At 48.8% G+C, this 18,950-nt stretch overlaps 1 protein-coding gene across 4 annotated transcripts in view; it reads right to left on the bottom strand.

Annotated features, from left to right (window-relative positions):
* Window positions 1-18,950, bottom strand: part of CMIP (c-Maf inducing protein) — a 271,934-nt gene that overhangs the window by 191,925 nt on the left and 61,059 nt on the right. Inside the window, exon 1 of one of the 4 annotated variants that reach the window (XM_063717372.1) lies at window positions 7,090-17,725. The exons of 2 other annotated variants lie outside the window; for them this stretch is intronic. In XM_063717372.1, the coding sequence (XP_063573442.1) occupies window positions 7,090-7,281 (192 nt within the window). In that variant the 5' untranslated portion in view covers window positions 7,282-17,725. Of the gene's footprint in view, window positions 1-7,089; window positions 17,726-18,950 lie in introns of those variants that run through there. One more of the 4 variants, XM_063717371.1, reaches the window with a different exon arrangement.

Genomic DNA, 18,950 nt, shown 5'->3' with positions numbered 1-18,950 from the left:
GTAATCCCAGCACTTTGGGAGGCCGAGGTGGGTGGATCACTTGAGGTTAGGAGTTTGAGAACAGCCCGTCCAACATGGTGAAACCCCATGTCTACTAAAAATACAATAATTAGCCAGGCATGATGTCATGTGCCTGTAGTCCTAGCTACTAAGAGGAGGTTGAGGCAGGAGGATCACTTGAACCTGGGAGGTGGAGGTTGCAGTGAGCCAAGATAGCAACACTGCACTCCAGCCTGGGCAGAGGAATGAGACTCCATCTCAAAAAAAAAAAAAAAAAAAAGAAAAGAAAGAAAAAAGAAAGAAAAATGCTCCCTGAAGAACATGGGAAGGTGCAGTTACTGTCAAGAATAGGAACAGCCTCACTTGTGACTGACAGCTGAGTCGCCGGGTGGCTCTGAGTGGGGCCTGTGCCGCTTGTTTGGCACTTGTTAGTGCCAAACCCACTAACAAGCTGTGCCACCCTGGGCAAGTTACTTCACCTCTCTGACCTCAATTTTGGCATCTGCAAAATGAGGGCCGTGATGGCTGCAGCTGCCATACCTTGGGCAATGATGACGTGCTTGGCTTGACGATAAGCATTTTGCAGACACTATCTCACCAAGACTTTCAGATAACCTCACGAGCTTAGCAGGTTGTGGCTAACACATTACAGATGACTTAGTTAACTTACCCAAAGTCACCTGTCTAGGACATAGCAGAACCAGGCTGGCTGAAGCACTCAAACTTATAATTCTCTCTGCATCTCTCTGTCACTTGTAGACAGTCTCTGTCCCTCTAAGCTCCAGTGGGACAGACACCATCTCTGTTTCATGTGCCGTGTTACCCCCAGAGCCCACTACAGAGGAGGTGCTCAATAAACACTTGCTGAGCAATTGAGAGAATCCAGCTCTGTCTGACCCCAATACTGGCTTCCTTTATAAGCGAGGGATCGTGGCATTACAGGGTCCTGTCTTTCAGGTCTCCTAATAGATGCTGTGACAAGCCTAGAACCTCACAGGTCAGAGGGTTCCGCACGGAACCCCTGGAAGGGGCAGAGGCCAAGGGAGCCAGTTTAAGAGACAGAAAAATAAGCCTACTCCAAGGAGTACAGAAATACTGCCCACCCATGGGCACACATACACACATACAAGCACACCTGGCAAAAATACCTACAACTCAGGAGCCAGGAGCTGCAAATTTCTGCCATTGTGCAGGAGCTGGCTTTTAGTTCAAGAGGTCTTGACGTTCGGAGAGAGCCAAGGGATGAGCTGGGTGTGACATCCAGGCTCCTGGCTAAAGGAAGCTGCGTCTGAGCGAGGTTCAGGGTTACCTGGTGGTGACTCAGCTCACCTTCTTCCTGGGGGAGGAGGCAGGCTCCACCAGGGGCTACAAGGTGGTTGGGGAACAGGCACGGCGCTCTCCAGACAAAAGATGCTGTCCTCTTGGTTCTTTTCCAGACTTCGTTCTAGGCCACCATGGCTTTTCGCGGGAAGGGGGCTTGGCTGGGATCTAAATGAGGCAACCACGGTTGGGCTGGGTGACTCGAGAACTTGGATTTATCAGACTGGATGAGTCAGCTGCTTGGCCGGGGCCCAGGTAAGCTTGAGGTATTGTGAGGGAAGCCCTGCTTCTGGAGTCCAACCAAAACAGGCTGGGAGGGTACCAGACCCACCTTGCGGCCGTGTGACTGTGGGCCCCACGTCCTTCTGTGTGACAGGGGGTGAGTCTGTCCCCCATTCAGGCCTCGCACTCAGATGGAACAAGATGGCAAACAGGGAGTGACTCCACAGTAATCAAAAGAAATGAACTAGATGTTCAGGAATCAACGGAGAGATCTCCAACACATGAGAATCGTCGGATAGGGTGGAAAAACGCAAGCTGCAAGAGAACTTTAAAAACATACACAAAGCAAAGCACAGTAGCTTACACATGTAATCCCAGCACTTTGGGAGGCCAAGGCAGGAGGATCACTTGAGCCCAGGAATTTGAGGCCAGTCTGGGCAACATGGCGAAGCCCTGTTTCTACCAAAAAATTAGCCAGATGTGGTGATACGTGCCTGTAGTCCCAGCTACTCGGGGGGCTGAGGTGGGAGGATCACTTGAGCCTCGGAGGTCAAGGCTGCGGTGAGCTGTGATCAAACCACTGCACTCCGGCCTGGGTGATAGAATGAGACACTGTCTCAAAAAAAGAAAAACAAAAAAACCATATACAAAGAAATGTTTTATATTGTTTATGATTATGTGTGTGTGTGTGTAAAAATATTTTAAATGTGAAGATGCACAAGGAACTTATAATAAGGGGGTACCTGGAGGTGGGTAGTAAATTAGAGGTGAATGTCAAGTAATTATACCTTTTCCAGTAATGTTTTATTTCTTTCACTTAAAAAAAAGGCAAAGCAAAGAGGACAAAATAATAACAATGCTCTAGTCGGGGCGGTAGAAATGCGATTTTATGATACTAATCTTTGTGGCTTTCGCTTCCTGTTTGCTTGTTTATTTGTTAACCAACCTGGAAGGCATCTTGACATTAGCAGGTGGTGAAGCCACATGTCCCACTGATTGGGTACGCTAAATTGTGTGTTTATTCTTTTTAATTTTCAAAATTCAAAAAGAAGAAAAGTCTATCACAGTATGCGGTGCTCACTAAATGGCTCCCTTCTAACAAAAATCCAGGCCCAGGCGCCCCATGGCTCTGCTAAAAGACACCCCTCTGGCTTCCAGCTACTTCATGTGAGAAGGAGAACTCTACTGGGCACTGCATAGACCCTCAGGGAGCTCTGGGTGTGCTTCAGTGGATGGAGCAGCACTGAAGCTCTGCATCCCTCCTGTGTCAATCCAGGTGTGGCCACCTGGCTTAGGGCTCTGATGACAGGGTCCAACCCACCAATCACACTCCAGGAAACCCAGTGACATCATCGATCGCCAATGGGAGCTCTTGATCATCGTGGGCGAATCAGTGTTGCCACACTGGGTTGACAGGATTCCAGCTAGAAGCAAAGATGTCTGACATTTCCCTTGTCTTAGGCAGTGGCAGCCTTATCAAGTGTGAATGGACACGCAGAAACCTTGTCCATCTGCACTTGGCTCCTAAATTTCAGATTTACTCTTAAATTGTAATGGCACCTCTGAAATCCTGCTTATACGCTTTTCTTCTCACCTTCCTGGATAAAAAGGAAACGATATTCTGTACCCTGCATTTCATTGTATCAGATACTGGCCTTTCTTGGAGAAACTCTATCTGTAAAATTTGGGATACCGAAAAGACAAGGAAATACTCAGGATACCTTTTTCCTTTCCCTAATCTCGGCCAAAACCCAATTGTAGAAAAGTATCTTATGTTTGAAAACCCAGCTGACCCCCTAAACTGGCCATTTTGAAATCTACAAGGTATCATAGGAGCTTCAAAAGCCACTTGGTTTCTCCTGTTAGCTCATCATCCCACATCTGCCTACAAATACACAAGACTTAGGAGGAAAAGAAAATTCACTCCAGGGAGCGGCTTTTTGAAGCTCCACACAGACTCAGCCTGCTAGGTTCAGGGTTTGAATATAAGCACCCTCCCCTCAGGTGAAGTACCCTTAGAGGCACTCAGCCCCCTCCTCTTCTGGAAGCAGAAATGCTATTGTTGCAACCCAGTCCTTCCAAGAACCTGCAGTGGCATTTCAGGGAGGCGGCCGACCTTGGCGGTCACCGTTCTACAGAGCAGAACGACAGCGGGGGCAGCTCGTGTTTGCTATTCGGGGGGGTGGCAAATGCGAAGCCACCAGATAACTAAAACCTCTGCTGTCTTCCTGCCACTGCCGACCATCACCATAGGAACCACATCCTGCTGCTACCATGGCAACCATGCAGTACCATCCGCTCAGCAAGCAATGATGCAGAGGCCACTCAGGAAGGCTTGCCGAAAGGCCTCGGGGCTGAAAGGGTCCCGTGGTCCACAGTCACGGCGACCGGGCAGTGACAAAGAAAAGCCTTCCAGAACGATCAATTTTTTGGTATAAAAGCCCTCCTCCTGTTCCTCAAGAATTTATCCCAAAATTAAATCTTGTATAAAGCACATTCCTGTTCCCGGGCTGCAAAAAGCTCCAGGGCAAAATGCATCAGTGAAGAGCCCAGGGGGCGGGGGGTCCTTTTTCTGACACATGCCACAGCTAAGTTAAAGAGGATGCGAAACCTAGGGAGCTCCCCACAATTTAGCCATACACTCACGACAGCAGCTCCTACGGGAGACCCTGGCACCAGGGTTAGGCCCTCCCAGAAGCAGCCTCTGACTTCCTCCTCACAATCCTACTTGTAAACCTAATTCCTCACTTCCTACACACATTTTACAGAGGAATGAGGCTCAGAGAAGTTAAGTTATTTGCCCAAGGTCACACAGCACAACGGGCAGACTGTCTGACTCTCCAGTCATGAGAAATTCTGATCAACTTAATTATATCCAATGCCAAGTTCCATGAATCAGGCCCTACTTATTAATCACAGCTCATCTTGATTTTCTTTCTTTTTCTTTCTTTCTGTCTTCTCTCTCTCTCTCTCTCCCTCCCTCTCTCTCTCTCTGAGTGATGGGGTCTCACTATGTTGCCCAAGCTGGTCTTGAACTCCTGGGCTCAAATGATCCTACTACCTTGGCTTCCCAAAGTGCTGGGACTAAAGGTAAGAGCCACTGCACCCGCCAATTTTAATAAGCATTATTTTAAGTAAGCAAACACTCTCTACACCATAGAAATTGCTTATTTGTTCTAGGCATTGTTCAAGAAGTGGGATCCTGTTTGTGGCTCCCAGAGTCTCTGAGGGTAGAAACCACTAGAGATGAAGAAACCGAGGCAGACAGATGAAGTAACTTGGCTGAGTGCACCAGCAGGCAAGAGGCAGACCTGGGGTTCAAACCCAGCCAGCAGGACTCCAGAGAATAGGCTCACAGCCGCTTTGCTATACCGCTTCTTGACTACCTGGGCAGCTGAAATGCAAATCTTAGGCCCCACCTGCTAAGCACAGTCTCCAAGGCCTTGAAACTGTGAAATGACCCCACCAGGCCACTCAAGAGCAGCCGCATCACCACCCACTGCTGCTGCACCCCTGCTGCAAAGCCAGCATCATGACAGCTTTAGGGAACGGCCCCGAGAAGGCAGATGAGACCTTCCCAGGGAGCCACAACTACAATGCTAGCTCTTGTCCCCAAATGGTGGTTTCAGTTTCAGAGCTCACTTCCCATTCATCGCCATTCAGGATGACAAAGCCTTCAACACTGAGGGCTGGAGGAGAGGAAGGGAACATTACTGAGTCTACCGTGTCCCAGCACCTCACTGAGGCATCTCCATGACGGACACACTTGAGTGAGCCACGTCAAACTGCCGTTCTGTAGCTTAAAAGTGGTAAAATGCTGGCTATTTCATGTGTTTTATCCTGTCTTATTATCATAACAACCCCACTTTACAGATGAGGAAACTGAGGCTCAATTTCCTCAAGTGAGGTTCAATGGCAGGCCAAGTTCACAGAGACAGGAAGTAGGGGACCCAAGATTCCAACCCTGTCTGGTCTCAGTCAAGGTCCTTCCCCTCCACCATGCACACTCTTATTTCCTGAACTGCCCTGGGGCATGGGAGGCCCAGCAAGGGTGTGCCTGAGTAGAGAACAGCCCAGAGAACCCAATTCCTCTGCTGACTGAGTTCTGAGTTAAGGGGTCAGGGCTTTCTTTGGGCAGCCCAGGCTCTGCTCTCAAATTGAAGCAGCTACAGCTTAGCAACTACTAGCAAAAATATAATCACAGGGATTTTACTTGGTGTGTGTGTGTTTGCTTTGAGACAGGGTCTCACTCTGTCATCCAGGCTGGAGTGCAGTAGCACGATCACAGCTCACTGTAGCCTCAACCTCCCAGTCTCAAGTGATCCTCCCACCTCAGCCTCCTGAGTAGCTGGGACTACAGGCATCACCACACCCTGATACTTTTGTTAAAAAATATTTTGAGGCTGGGTACGGTGGCTCACGCCTGTAATCCCAGCAGTTTGGGAGGCCAAGGCAGGTGGATCACAAGGTCAGGAGTACGAGAACAGCCTGGCCAACATGGTGAAACCCCGTCTCTACTAAAAATACAAAAATTAGCCAGGCATGGCGCGGGCGCCTGTAATCCCAGCTACTCGGGAGGCTGAGGCAGAGAATTGCTTGAACCTGGGAGGTGGAGGTTGCAGTGAGCTGAGATCGCACCACTGCATTCCAGCCCGGGCAACAGAGTGAGACTCTGTCTCAAAAAAAAAAAAAAGAGAGAGAGAGATGCAGGTCTCGCTATGTTGCCCCAGGCTGGTCTTGAACTCCTGGGCTCAAGTGATCCTCTTGCCTCGGCCGCCCAATGTGCTGGGATTACAGGAATGAGCCTGGCCTTTTATATTTTTTAATCAACACCAACAAACAGAACACAGGAAGCAGGTAGACAGTTACTTAATCGGTTTGAGTCCCAGCTGGCTAGTGTGAACGGTAGGATGCTAATGCCAATTGCATAGGGCTGCTCAGAAATAAACACAGCCTGTAAGCCAAAGGCCCCGCCCCGTGCTGGGCGCCTGGACGGTTCTCAGTGTACATCACTTCCCTTGCTGGTCCTGGGCTCTCTCGCCAAGCTGGAGGGGTATAGTCCAGCCTGGACCCCTGCAGGAACTTCAGTAGACAGCCTCTCCCAGGCCTAGCCTGTTCTTCCCCAGACAGGTGAAGGTGTTGTCTGTATGCCATTCACCATGAAGTGGTGGCCACTGTTAATTCATGGTCCCGACATCCCTCTCTCTGCTACACAACTCCAGGTGTCAACAAGCCTGGTGGGCCAGGAAGAATGACCCTTAGAGGATGACAGGTCCTACTTTTACAATTATGACAGATTTTCTGCGCTCGGCTATCTTTCGACCAAAGTGAGAGCCAAATAGGAAATGCAGGGGTGAGATGATCCACAAGCTTTAGCCATGGGCGTTTCAAAGCTGATTTGGGAAACAGCACCCCGCTGACCCCAGCCTTCCGAAGAAGGGTGAGTCCTCAAACAGCTGCACCACCCACCGCCCTCCTCCACTTCCAGCACACACACACAATTAACCATGGGGGCATGAGGAGTGCAAAGGGACCCCCGTCACTTACTTTGTGAAAAAATTCCACACATCCACTGGTGTTCATTTTCCTAGAAAATCCTTGAATCTCGTGGCTGTGGCAGGAGGTCCACACTGAAAAGAGATGTCTGCAGCCACTGCCAACTCTGCGCCCTGGCTGCATCTCCCGAGCCTCCAGAGAACATCGAACTCCAAAAACAGCATTCCCAAAGGATGGGATCATTTCCGAAACACACCCAGAGAATCGCCTCTGCTCCACACTTCTTCAGGAAAAAATGTTTCCTGCCTCCCTGGCATTTTCGGGGGAGACTCCAAGGACACACTGGCTCAAATGTGGGGCTTTTTCTTTCTCATAATGGCCTATTACATACTTTGCAATTTCACAGCCAATATATGAATACAGGGCTGTCATTAAAATTTGAATAATATAGAAATCAGAAGTGTGAAAAGCAACAAAATCCCCTTTACCTGAATTCAAGCCCACTCTCTTGCCAGAGGAGGATGTTTCCTTGGTCTCATTTTTCTACGCAATCATATACATATTAAAAAATACCTTTGTGTTATGCATTTGTGTGATGAGTCTTAGACAATAACATGTCTTGGATATCTTTCCACAGTCATGCATTTTAGATTCACCTCATTCTTTTTCATTGCTGCATCATATTCCACAGAATCAATGTACTAAGACATACTGACCTATTCTTTCACTGATGACCTTGGAAGCTGTCTGAATTTTCACTGATGACCTTGGAGGCCCTCTGGTTTTTCACTGATGACCTTGGAAGCTATCTGATTTTCCACTGATGACCTTGGAGGCTGTCTGGTTTTTCACTCATGACCTTGGAGGCCGTCTGGTTTTTCACTGATGACCTTGAAAGCTGATTTTTCACTGATGACCTTGGAGGCCGTCTGGGTTTCACCAATGACCTTGGAGGCCGTCTGGTTTTTCACTGTGCTACCTTACACATATTTGGGCGTGTGTCTATGCAAATATGAGAGAATTTCCTGAGGACAGATGCCTAGATGCTTCGATATCTATTGCCAGGCATCCCAGACACAGCGGTGCACTAGTCAGCCCTGGTCCCAGCCCCCAGGGAGCCCACAGTTTGGCTGCAGACAACTAAAGCTACCAGCCCAGAGCAAGCCAATCCCCAGCGGTGATGCACAAGTGCCCGCACACTGACGAGATGCATCCAGGCTGAGAGGGCAGGGAAAGCTCCCTCTGACGGAGATGAGCTGAGTCCTGAAGGCAGAGCTGGCTGGCCAAGAGCAAGAGACAGTGCATGAGAGTGTCCAGGCAGGGGAGTGGGGAGGGCTTCCGAGCCTGGAACACAGCACATATCGGCAGAAACCAAGGGCTGAACCAAAGTAGAGCTCCTTTAGGGAAAGAAAGCAGCTCAATATGATTGCAGTCCTACTCGGGGGGACGAGGGGACCCAGGGGAGCTAGAAGAACGTTTAAAACGGGGGAGAAGCGCAACTCCATGTATATTTTAGAAAATCCCCGGAGGAATCAAGAGTGAGAAAACGGGCTGCTGAAGTCAGGTGACTGGACTAGAAACCACCCCAAAGCTGGGGCCATGTCACCTTCATTGCTAGATCAGTCAGAGTCCAACCAGGAGATGGAAGCCACTTGGGCACTGGAACTGAGAGACTCCAACGCAGGGCACTGGGTACACAAGGAAGAAGATCCCAGAATCCAAACGGGGGCAATGGAGCAACCCAGAGATTAGCAACAGCAGGAAGCTGCCCCCACCCACAGGCCAGAGAGACACAGAGGAGGCAGCAGGACTAGGCCCAGGGGCTGGAAGCGCCGACAGAGGACAGGCCATATGGTCCGTCCAGTGGGAGCTGGAGCCACGGAGGAGTTGGAGTTGCAGGTGCCATCAGAGTGGCCTCTGGAGACTGAGGGAGGTAGAAACACTGGCTTCTCCCTTCCTCCTGCCTTCCAACCTCCTAGCAGTTCCTCCCACGGGTTGAATCCAGTGACATGGGAGCCTGGGACACAAGAACCTACAGAGATTGGCTCCCGACCACACCCAGCAGACCAGAGGAAGGACAAGGAATGGACCCCAAGGGCAAACAGGCCCAGACTGGCACAGCTACCAACCTCCGGTCCTTAGAATAGTGCGCGGTGCAGGATACACGTTTGCTAAAAGAATAAAGCCGGTGATGCTTCAGTTGAGAGCCCCTCCAGCCCTGTGATTTCCTGATGGCCACTGATGATGCTCTTGGGCTGACGAAACACGCCTCCCATTATCCCCAGCCCTGGCCCTGCACTCCCAAGCACTCAATAGTAAATCAATAGTGTGTTCTCTGAAACAGAAGCCCAGTGGTGCCCGCCCACCCAGCCTTCAAAGCCAATATCAGCTGTGCCTCTCCTTACATCGCTACACACGTCAGTGCCCTCCAACGCAGACCTTGTGTTTTTCCATCTAGAAGCGTGAGGGACCACGATGCTTCAAGGATGAGAATCAGAAGGCCAAGGTGTTCCTTTCAGCTGTGAGTCATTTTGAGGCCTCGCTGACAGGTGAGAGGGTTCAGCCTCACCTGCCCAGTCAATCCTTTAGCCCTAGAGCCCAGAATAAAGCACAGCCCCCAGTAGGTTTCTCTCTGCTGGAGTCATGCTTCTAGTTTAACTGGGAGAAGACAGCCTGGCACAGGGAAAAGGCTGAGAGCTTTGGGACAGGGCACTCCTGCCAGGACAGGCCACGTGGCCATGGGTCACCTCCTGGCCTCAGCCTCCAGCTCTGGAAAATGGGAAGGATATGACCTTCCTCCAGGGCTGTTGGGCCTGGCATACAGCAGGCCCTCGAACAACGATGCTCAGGGGAGTGTTCATCACATTTTCTGTTACTAGAGCCCAGGGCCCCACTGGGTCTGTGGTAGCTCCTCTGAAAGATGTTGGTATGAATAATAGCTAGAGCCACCATGGCGAGCACTGGCACAGTACACACACAGGCCAGGCAGCAGCCTAAGGATTGTGTATCTATTAAGTCACTTAATCTTCACAACCACCCTGGGAAGCAGGAAATACTGTTTCCCCCACTTTACAGATAAGGAGACTGAGGCACAGAGAAGTCTGGAAACAAACCCACGGGGACCCAGGTTATAAGGGGTGAAGCCATGACCTTCTCCTGGGCTCTCAGGCTCCAGAGCCACCGTGATTGACCGCAACACTAGATCTACCAGGGGTGCCCATGAGGTGCTGAGAGCCACGCTAAAGTCTTATTTAATAGGCTGTCCCATCTAATTCTCACAGTACCGCCATTTTGCAGATGAAGAATGGAGGCTCAGTGAGTGCAAACCACTTGTCTAAGGTCATGGACTAATGAGTAGCCAGTTGGGTTGGAATCTGGTCTCATCACACTCCTCACCACTGCACCCCAAGTTAGCCTAGTTCCTAAGGTCAAACTGGGCTGCCTCTTCCTCCCTCCTCATGCCACTTCTGGAAGCTTCCCTCACCCTGATCCTCTGGAGGTGGCCACACGCCCCCGCAAAGGGGAAGCTTTCTCAGCCACCCTCCTCCTCCCTGCCTGAGCCACCCCTCCAACTGCATGGGCTGGGACACCTACCCTCTTCACCACAAAACCAGACGCAAATCCATTCCTCAAATAGACTGGAAGTGTCACCGGATTCTAGTCTCTTCTATAGTAAATACATGAAGTCAGTCTCCATAAACAAATGCATTATCTTAGGGATGAAGATTCTCTGGACATCAACAAAGCTGGTGGCATTTTTGTTTTGTTTTGTTTTGTTTTGGTTGTTTTTCTTTTAAACTAGCAGCAGCAACCACAACGGAAACCCCATGGTCTGTTTTGTGGCCAAAACACAAAGCCTTCCTCTAGCCCCAGGACTGCACTGGGCAGTGGGGGCAAGAATGCCCCACCTAGGCTGAGGGAAGCGCAGCAAATATGGTTTGGGCAAAGACAACAGGGCAAAGGTTGCAAGTCAGTGGAATGAAAGCCAGCCCAGAGGATCCAAGAGCTGGAATCTTAAATATTCACACCAGGAAGTAATGGCACTAAGTCCGGAGCCAGCTTGGGCCATGCCTGTGTCCCTTGCAAAACGGCTTGGCCTGGAAACAGGAGGCAGCTCCACTCTGGGAATTGACCCATCCAACCCTTGCCCCATTGCCTAGACCCACGGGTCTGCACAGCAGCCAAGCCAGAACGGACCTGGGGGCTCCCAAGTCAGCACCCTCAGCACAAGCTGGAGGTTCAATCCCAGCTCCACACCGGCTCAGCCCCAGGAAGGTGTCCCCGACACGGCAGAGAATCAAAGGCCAGCTCTATTTGCAAACTGGCCTCCCGGAGAATCCCAGGGTGGAAAGGAGCCCACTCCAGCCAGGTGGTACGGCAGATCAGCTTGCAGTCCTGTCATTCACTCAACAGCCATTTCCGGAACACCTACTATGCGTGGGGCCCGGGCCAGCGGCGCTGGCTGTCTCCTCAACTCCAGCCTCTTGCTGGGACCGTGGCAACCAGGCCAGAGAGAAAGGTGGCTCCTCTGAATAGCCTGTTGGCAGGAAGCCCCACATTCTGGGTCTGGTGAGCAGCAATGGATGCAGGCAGGCCCCGCTCTAAGAAAACTCGATCTAGGGGGAGAATCTTCCAACCTACCAAGAAGAGGAAAGAACTCAGAGGTTCACCACAGGGCAAGGAATCAAAATGAAAACTCAAAGCTCCCACTAGCCAAAAACAGGCCAACCAGAGCATCCAAAAGAATAGTAACTGCAAGGAATTGAAATTCATCAAATAAGCCGGGCATGGTGGCTCACGCCTGTAATCCCAGCACTTTGGGAGGCCGAGGAGGGCAGATTGCTTGAGGCCAAGAGTTTGAGACCAGCCTGGGCAACATAGAGAAACCCCGTTTCTACTAAAAATACAAAAATTAGCTGGATGTGGTGGTGCGTGCCTGTAATCCCAGCTACGTGGGAGGCTAAGGCAGGAGAATTGCTTGAATCCAGGAAGCAGAGGTTGCAGTGAGCTGAGATCATGCCACTGCACTCCAGCCTGGGCGACAGAGTAAGACCCTGTCTCAAAAAAAAATTATTTTAATTATAATTATTTTGTGGCCAATTAATAATTTTATTGATAAAAAAGAAATTCATCAAATATAAATTTAAATCCATGAATTCATGTTGATATTTAAAAAAAAAAAAAAAACCTTTGGAAGATGCTACAAAATCAGTTTATTACTCTAAACTTGATACAAAGGGGAAGAGTGAAGCATTTCTGCTGCCTTTCCTGTACACACTGAACATCACAACAACCACGTAGCTGATGAAGTGAAGCCCTTCTTTGAATAATCCCATCTGACAAATGAGGAAGGAAAGGTAGAGCTAAAACACTTGCCCTTTGCATTCTCTAATGAAATAATGCACCTGAGCAGTGATTGCTGGTGCCCACTGGAACATGAGCGGAAAGGTGATGGGGGTGGTGACGGACAGATCAGGCAGCCAGCACCAGAACCCGCCTATCAACAACACCAAGAAAGACGCCCCCCAGGCATGAGGGACCCTGGAGTGAGGCAACTGGAAGGTGCACAGAAACACCTACCTAGAGAGGAATCATGCCAGAAATTTTAATCCAAATCAACCAAATCTCTAGATCAGTGCTCTCCAATAGAAATACAATGCAAGCCACATGTTTAAAATTAAATATTCTAGTAGCCACAGTTTTAAAAAGTGAAACAGGTGAAATCAATGTTAATAATATATTTTATTTAACCCAATATATCGAATATATTATCACTTCAACATGTAATCAATACAAAAAATGAGTAGTGAGATATTGTATATATTTTTTTCATACTAAGTCTTCAAAATCCAGTGTGCGTTTTACACTTACAGCACATCTCAATGAGGACCTCATTTCAAGTGCTCAGCGACCATGTGTGGCTGGTGGCCGTGGTATTGGACAGCACAGGTCTAAAACTAACTAGAGGCCAGGTGCAATGGCTCACACGTGTAATCCTAGCACTTTAAGAGGTAGAGGTGGGCAGATCACTTGAGCCCAGGAGTTGGAGACCAGCCTGGGCAACATGGTGAAACACCATCTCTATAAAACATACAAAAAATTAGGCAGGCGTGGTGGTGCACACCTGTAGTCCCAGCTACCAGGAAGGCTGAGGTGGGAGGATCATCTGAGCCTGGGAAGTTGAAGCTGCAGTGAGCCACGATCATGCAACTGTACTCCAGCCTGAGCAACAGAGTGAGACCTTGTCTCAAAACAAACTAGGAATTCACAAGGTATGCAGGAAATCTACAGGAAATACAGGGAATGGAGGAATGTGTTAAATGACACCATGAGGAAGCAATCAGCAAAACTCAGAATATGGAAAATTCTACAGGGCAGACGACTAACTTAAAGAGATTGTAAAACCCTCAGTAAGCAAATACAGGGTGTAGACCACGTCCAGAATCTTAAATGAGCAAACCAATAGTAAAAATCATTAATGAAATAACTAGGGAAACATGAACATTGGACATTTGATATCAAGGAATTATTGTTAGTTTCTTAGGCATGAGGATGGTATTTCATTTATATTTATTTGTTAAAAGATACTTTATTTTTTAGAGATTCCTATTTAAGTCATTTCTGATGAAATAATAGCATGTCAGGGATTTGCATCTAAACAGTGGCTGGGAGAGAGGGAAGCATACAGAGGTAGCTACACCCCAAGACTCATCATGAGCTGGGAACTGTTGAAGCTGATGATGAGTACATGGGGGTTCATTTTACTCCTCCAGGCTCTCAGTATATGTTTTAAAATTTCCCAAAGTTAGGCCGGGAGCTGTGGCCCACGCCTGTAATCCCAGCACTATGGGAGGCCAAAGCAAGTGGATCACCTGAGGTCAGGAGTTCAAGACCAGCCTGACCAATATGGTGAAACCCCGTCTCTACTAAAAATATAAGTTAGCTGGGCAAGGTAGCATGCACCTGTAGTCCCAGCTACTCAGGAGGCTGAGGCAGGAGAATTGCTTGAACCTGGGAGGCAGAGGTTGCAGTGAGCTGAGATCTCACCACTGCACTCCAGCCTGGGCAACAGAACAAGACTCTATCTCACCAAAAAAAAAAAACAAAACAAAACAAAATAAAGGTTTGTGATTTTTTTTTGTTTTAATGAAGGAAAAAAAAACATTGGTCTTAGACTGGTCCAACACAGTATCTGAGAAAGGTGGTAGTGAAGTGTAATTTTGAAAAGACCTGGAATCGCACCTCCAGGACTTAAATCCTGGCTTTGTGCCTGGCTGGTTGTGTGACTTTGTGCATGTCCCTTTGCTTGCTAAACCTCAGTTTACTCACCTCCTAAACGGGGCTACTAACAATAGTGTTTCCTCATAAGACTGTCAAAGGATTAAACTAATCCAAACCAAGTGCTTAGGTGAGAGCACATAATAATGTTAGGTGGTAATAATACTACCATTCTTGACATTGTCATCATTATCATTAGCAAAAACATCAGTGATGAAGTGATGAGGGCAGCCATCATGGTCCCACTTGGGATACTCACACCCAGGGAAACAAGGGCCCTGACACCTGCTCCGTGGAGCTCCTGGGCAGCTGTGAGGAGTGAACAGCCCCTCGTCCCCAATCAGACCTTGAGCACTATAACACAAAGAGGATGGCAGCCCCACGGCAGGATGCTGACAGCACTGTCGTCAATACCTCGATGGGGGCCCAAGAGACAAAGTCACAGCCAAAGTGAGCAGAGCCTTTGCCAAATGCCCCATTAAAGATACAGGAAAAGCATCCTCATCTAAAATCCTGATGGAAATTGATCAGAAAATGAGGTTCAATTTGCCAGCCAGGTCTGATTCAGGCACACTTCCTTTGGGGCAGGACTTCTCCGTGGGAGCAGGATGTCCGGAGCTCCTGACAAAGGGGCCCCCAGCCACTCACTGCATCAGATCCATCACACTTCCATGCTCCTGCCCACCAGGAGACTCAGCTGTTCTCTCCTCTCTGGTTAAGGGAGACAGGAAGACAGCAAGCTGAGGGGTCTGGGTCCTAGTTAAGACCCAGCCCCAGAGATGGGCAGCTGGGGCAGGTAGGCCTTAAGAGACATCTGTTCAGATCACGCCCTTGGGTTATCCAGGCAGCATTCCTGAAACCAGGGTCAGAGCCCCGACCCCAACCCTAGGGTAGGGCTCTGCTTAGGGCCGCCCTGGCCCGACCTGCTCAGGATGACGGGAGGGAGGCGTACAGAGTGGGCGGAAGGGAAAGACAGCCAGACTATGACCCCCTGAGCACCTGCACATCAGGCACCAACATGAAAGTCATTCCCATTTCTAGAGCTAAAAAACCAGAAGCTCAGAGAGGTGCCAGGGGCAGTACACGCAGGAAAGAGGCAGCCCCAATGTCAAACTCAAGTGCCTATCTCCAAAGCCAAACTCCCACCAATGCATTATGCCGAGCTAGGTGACAGGAAGCAAGCCCCCAGACACACACACAGGCAGGGAATTGTGCAGGCTGAGGGCACATCGGCATCATTCCGGTGGGCTCTCCAGCTGGGTGGTTCTGCCCATGCCACATCTCTCTGCACCTGCTTGCGCATCTATAGGATGGAGCTAAAGAGAGCCCTGTGGGGCAATGACAGCTGAGGACACAGGAGGTCTGCCACACGGGGAGCACACAGTATTGGTGACACCTGCAGACACCTGAATGAATCTGTTCTTCATGAGGACCTGCTGGCACTTTTTCTCTCTGAAGAGTAGATCTTTACTTGAAAAAAATAAAATGAATGATTCCCTTCCCATCACAAAAGCTGCTGCTCTTAAGGCTAAGGGAAAGGGAACCTGAATTGTATTCGAGAGTTCATTCCTGGGAGTGGGGGAGACTCCACGCTGAGCAAAGGAACGGCGGGCAAGGCCAAGGGAGAACCACTCCAGACACGACACTTGCTCTCCTAAGTATCTCCCAACCCCAGTGCACAGTTGACAAAAGCATACATCAGAAGGGGCCCTGAGACACCATGAGGATCCCCATCCTGGGGCCTGCTCGGGTCCCTCAGGCATGATCAGATCATTCTGCACACCGTCCCAGGCCCGCAGGAACTGTCCTGACATCTGTCTCATGGAGCACCCTCTCAGGCTGATGGAGAGTGCTGAAACTCCCAATGCAGTCTGTAAATACCTATCAATATTCCAGAGGTGCATAACCTTTGACTCAGACATTTCATTTCTAGGAATTTTTCCCAGAGACATTTTTGCATTTGTCTCAAAGATATATATATGTGATTATACATGACATTGCTTGAAAGAGTAAAAGGCTGCAAAAACAGCCATCAGTAAGAAAATGACCAAATAGAGCTATGGAGTGGAATGCTCTGTAACCACAAAAAGAGAAGGGGGAAGCTGTCCTGATATGCAACCATTCCTCACTATTGTTTAGTGAGAAAATAATACAGGAAAATGTGCACAGGATTCTATCATTTGTTTAAACAAACCAAATTTGTATGTACTTGCTTCTATGTACCTAATTATATCCACAAAGCAGATGATGAGAAACCAGGGATGCTGTGGCCTCTGAGGAAGAGATAAGGCAGCCGGGCCACAGAGCAAGAGGGACTTTTCACCGCATTTCCTTATAGATTTCCTGAGCTGTGCATCATATGAAAGTCCTATCTATTCAAAAATAAATGCACACATTTAAAATTTCAAAATAATATAGAGGATGTAGCACTCACTTTGTCTCTAGAACAAGGTTGGGGGAGGAATACTCCTGCTTTGTTCCTCTCTGTTCAATCATCTCTGATTCCTCCATTAAGCACAGGTGGACGGGTTGGCATTGCCCAAGTGGGCTCTACTAAAAGCCTGGGGAAACCAAATGGGAAACAAACCAAGAAAGGCAAAAATCACCAGATCAGTCCAGCTCCAGCAGGCTGGGCCAGTGTCCCAGGCAGCAATGGGACTCACACCCCAGTACTACTGAGGGCTACCCTCACAGCCCTTCCCCAGAACCCAGTCCTCTTGTTCCCCCAAGAACCCCAAATATAAAGCAGGGCAAACGCAAAGTGATCTGCAGCCACCCCAACCAGGAGATTCCACTCAGGTCTCCTGGTTAATCTTAATAAGCCTTATGAATTTGCATTCCACTCCACATCTGTGCACACTTTAACAGCAAAATAATATCTCCAATGACTCCCGAATTAAATGGTTTAACCTTTTCTCCCTTCACCAAATTGTCTAAAGTGGATGTTCCCACAAAGGGGAGCCATGTTTTACATTACACACCAGTTAAACAACTTAACCTTTCCACCCCTCAGGGAAAATGCTCATTCCAAGAAGATGAGCCATGTTTTAAATTACATATTAGTTAAATTACTTAACCTTTTCCCTCTGAATCCACAAGTCAAGTGGACACACATAGAAGACACACCCAATTTAGCCTATGGTTTCTCGAACTCCTGACACCCTCACAGGCTGCACATATCCCAGTTTGAGAAACGCAGTTGTAGGCTTATCTTTAGCATCTGCAGAGGGAGGATACCCAAGACCCCCAGAAAGCCAAGGCTGGGCAGATGATCTTCCTTTCTTTCTTTTTTTTTTTTAAGACAGAGTCTTGCTCTGTCACCCAGGCTGGAGTGCAGTGGCGCAATCGGCTCACTGCAAGCTCCGCCTCCCGGGTTCTCGCCATTCTCCTGCCTCAGCCTCCTGAGTAGCTGGGACTACAGGCGCCCGCCACCACGCCCGGCTAATTTTTTTGTATTTTTTTTTAGTACAGACGAGGTTTCACCATGTTAGCCAGGATGGTCTTGATCTCCTGACCTCGTGATCCGCCTGCCTCGGCCTCCCAAAGTGTTAGGATTACAGGCATGAGCCACCGTGCCTGGCCGATGATCTTTCTTTAAGAGGACATTCAGGAACAAGGCTTTGAGGCTTTGAGCCATTCCTTTTATTTTTTTATCTTTTTTTTTTTTGAGACGGAGTCTCGCTCTGTCATCCAGCCTGGAGTGGAGTGGCGTGATCTCAGCTCACTGCAACCTCCGCCTCCTGGGTTCAAGTGATTCTCCTGCCTCAGCCTCCCGAATAGCTGGGGCTATAGGCGCGCGCCACCACACACGGCTAATTTTTAGTAGAGATGGGGTTTCACTAGTGTGGCCAGGCTGGTCTCGAACTCCTGACCTCGTGATCCGCCCGCCTTGGCCTCCCAGAGTGCTGGGATTACAGGCATGAGTGAGCCATTTCAACCTCAAAGTTCCACTTTATTTTCTTCCCACTTGATCATCTTTATATTCGCAAGACTTTTCCCCAATCAAGCTTCTATTCTTAAACCATTACTGATTGTTATTTCCATTTCCCATTTTAATCTCCATTTTCCAATGTTATTTCCATAATACAAGGCCAGTTTCTTTAAAAAACAATAAATTGCAATGTAAGGAAGAATAAGGTCTTCCTGTGTAATGAAATGGCTGAGCGTAACTGAGGCAAGATCCACCTCTAAAGAACAGAGGTCAAGATCTCAGCAGGGCTTTGTGAAGGTCAGAAAATTTCTCTGGGGGCCCTTGCTCATTACTATCTTCTCAGACCCCAAATCAGTAAGTACTGGTCAGGATCAGAACGATCCCGAGTGTAGGCTCAGGATCACACAGGCCTAGATCCAATCAGCTTCGCCAGTTTCTAACTGTGTGAGCTGCAGGAAGTTCCTTAACCTCTCCGAGCCCTGGTTTCCTCATCAATAAAATGAGGCTAAGAGGGGTCCCACCTCTTAGGGTTGCAGGAGGATGAATAGAGACAACGTGTGTAAACTGCTCAGCAATGTGACCAGCATGTAATAAGCACTCAATGAATGGCAGTTCTTATTGTTCCTGATTTATTTTATTTTATTTTGAGATGGAGTTTTGCTCTTGTCGCCCAGGCTGGAGTGCAATGGCACAATCTAGGCTC

This window comes from Pongo abelii, chromosome 18 (genome assembly GCF_028885655.2).
Source record: "Pongo abelii isolate AG06213 chromosome 18, NHGRI_mPonAbe1-v2.0_pri, whole genome shotgun sequence".
Classification (NCBI taxonomy): Eukaryota; Metazoa; Chordata; class Mammalia; order Primates; family Hominidae; genus Pongo; species Pongo abelii.
This window is presented reverse-complemented; position numbering and strand designations above follow the sequence as displayed.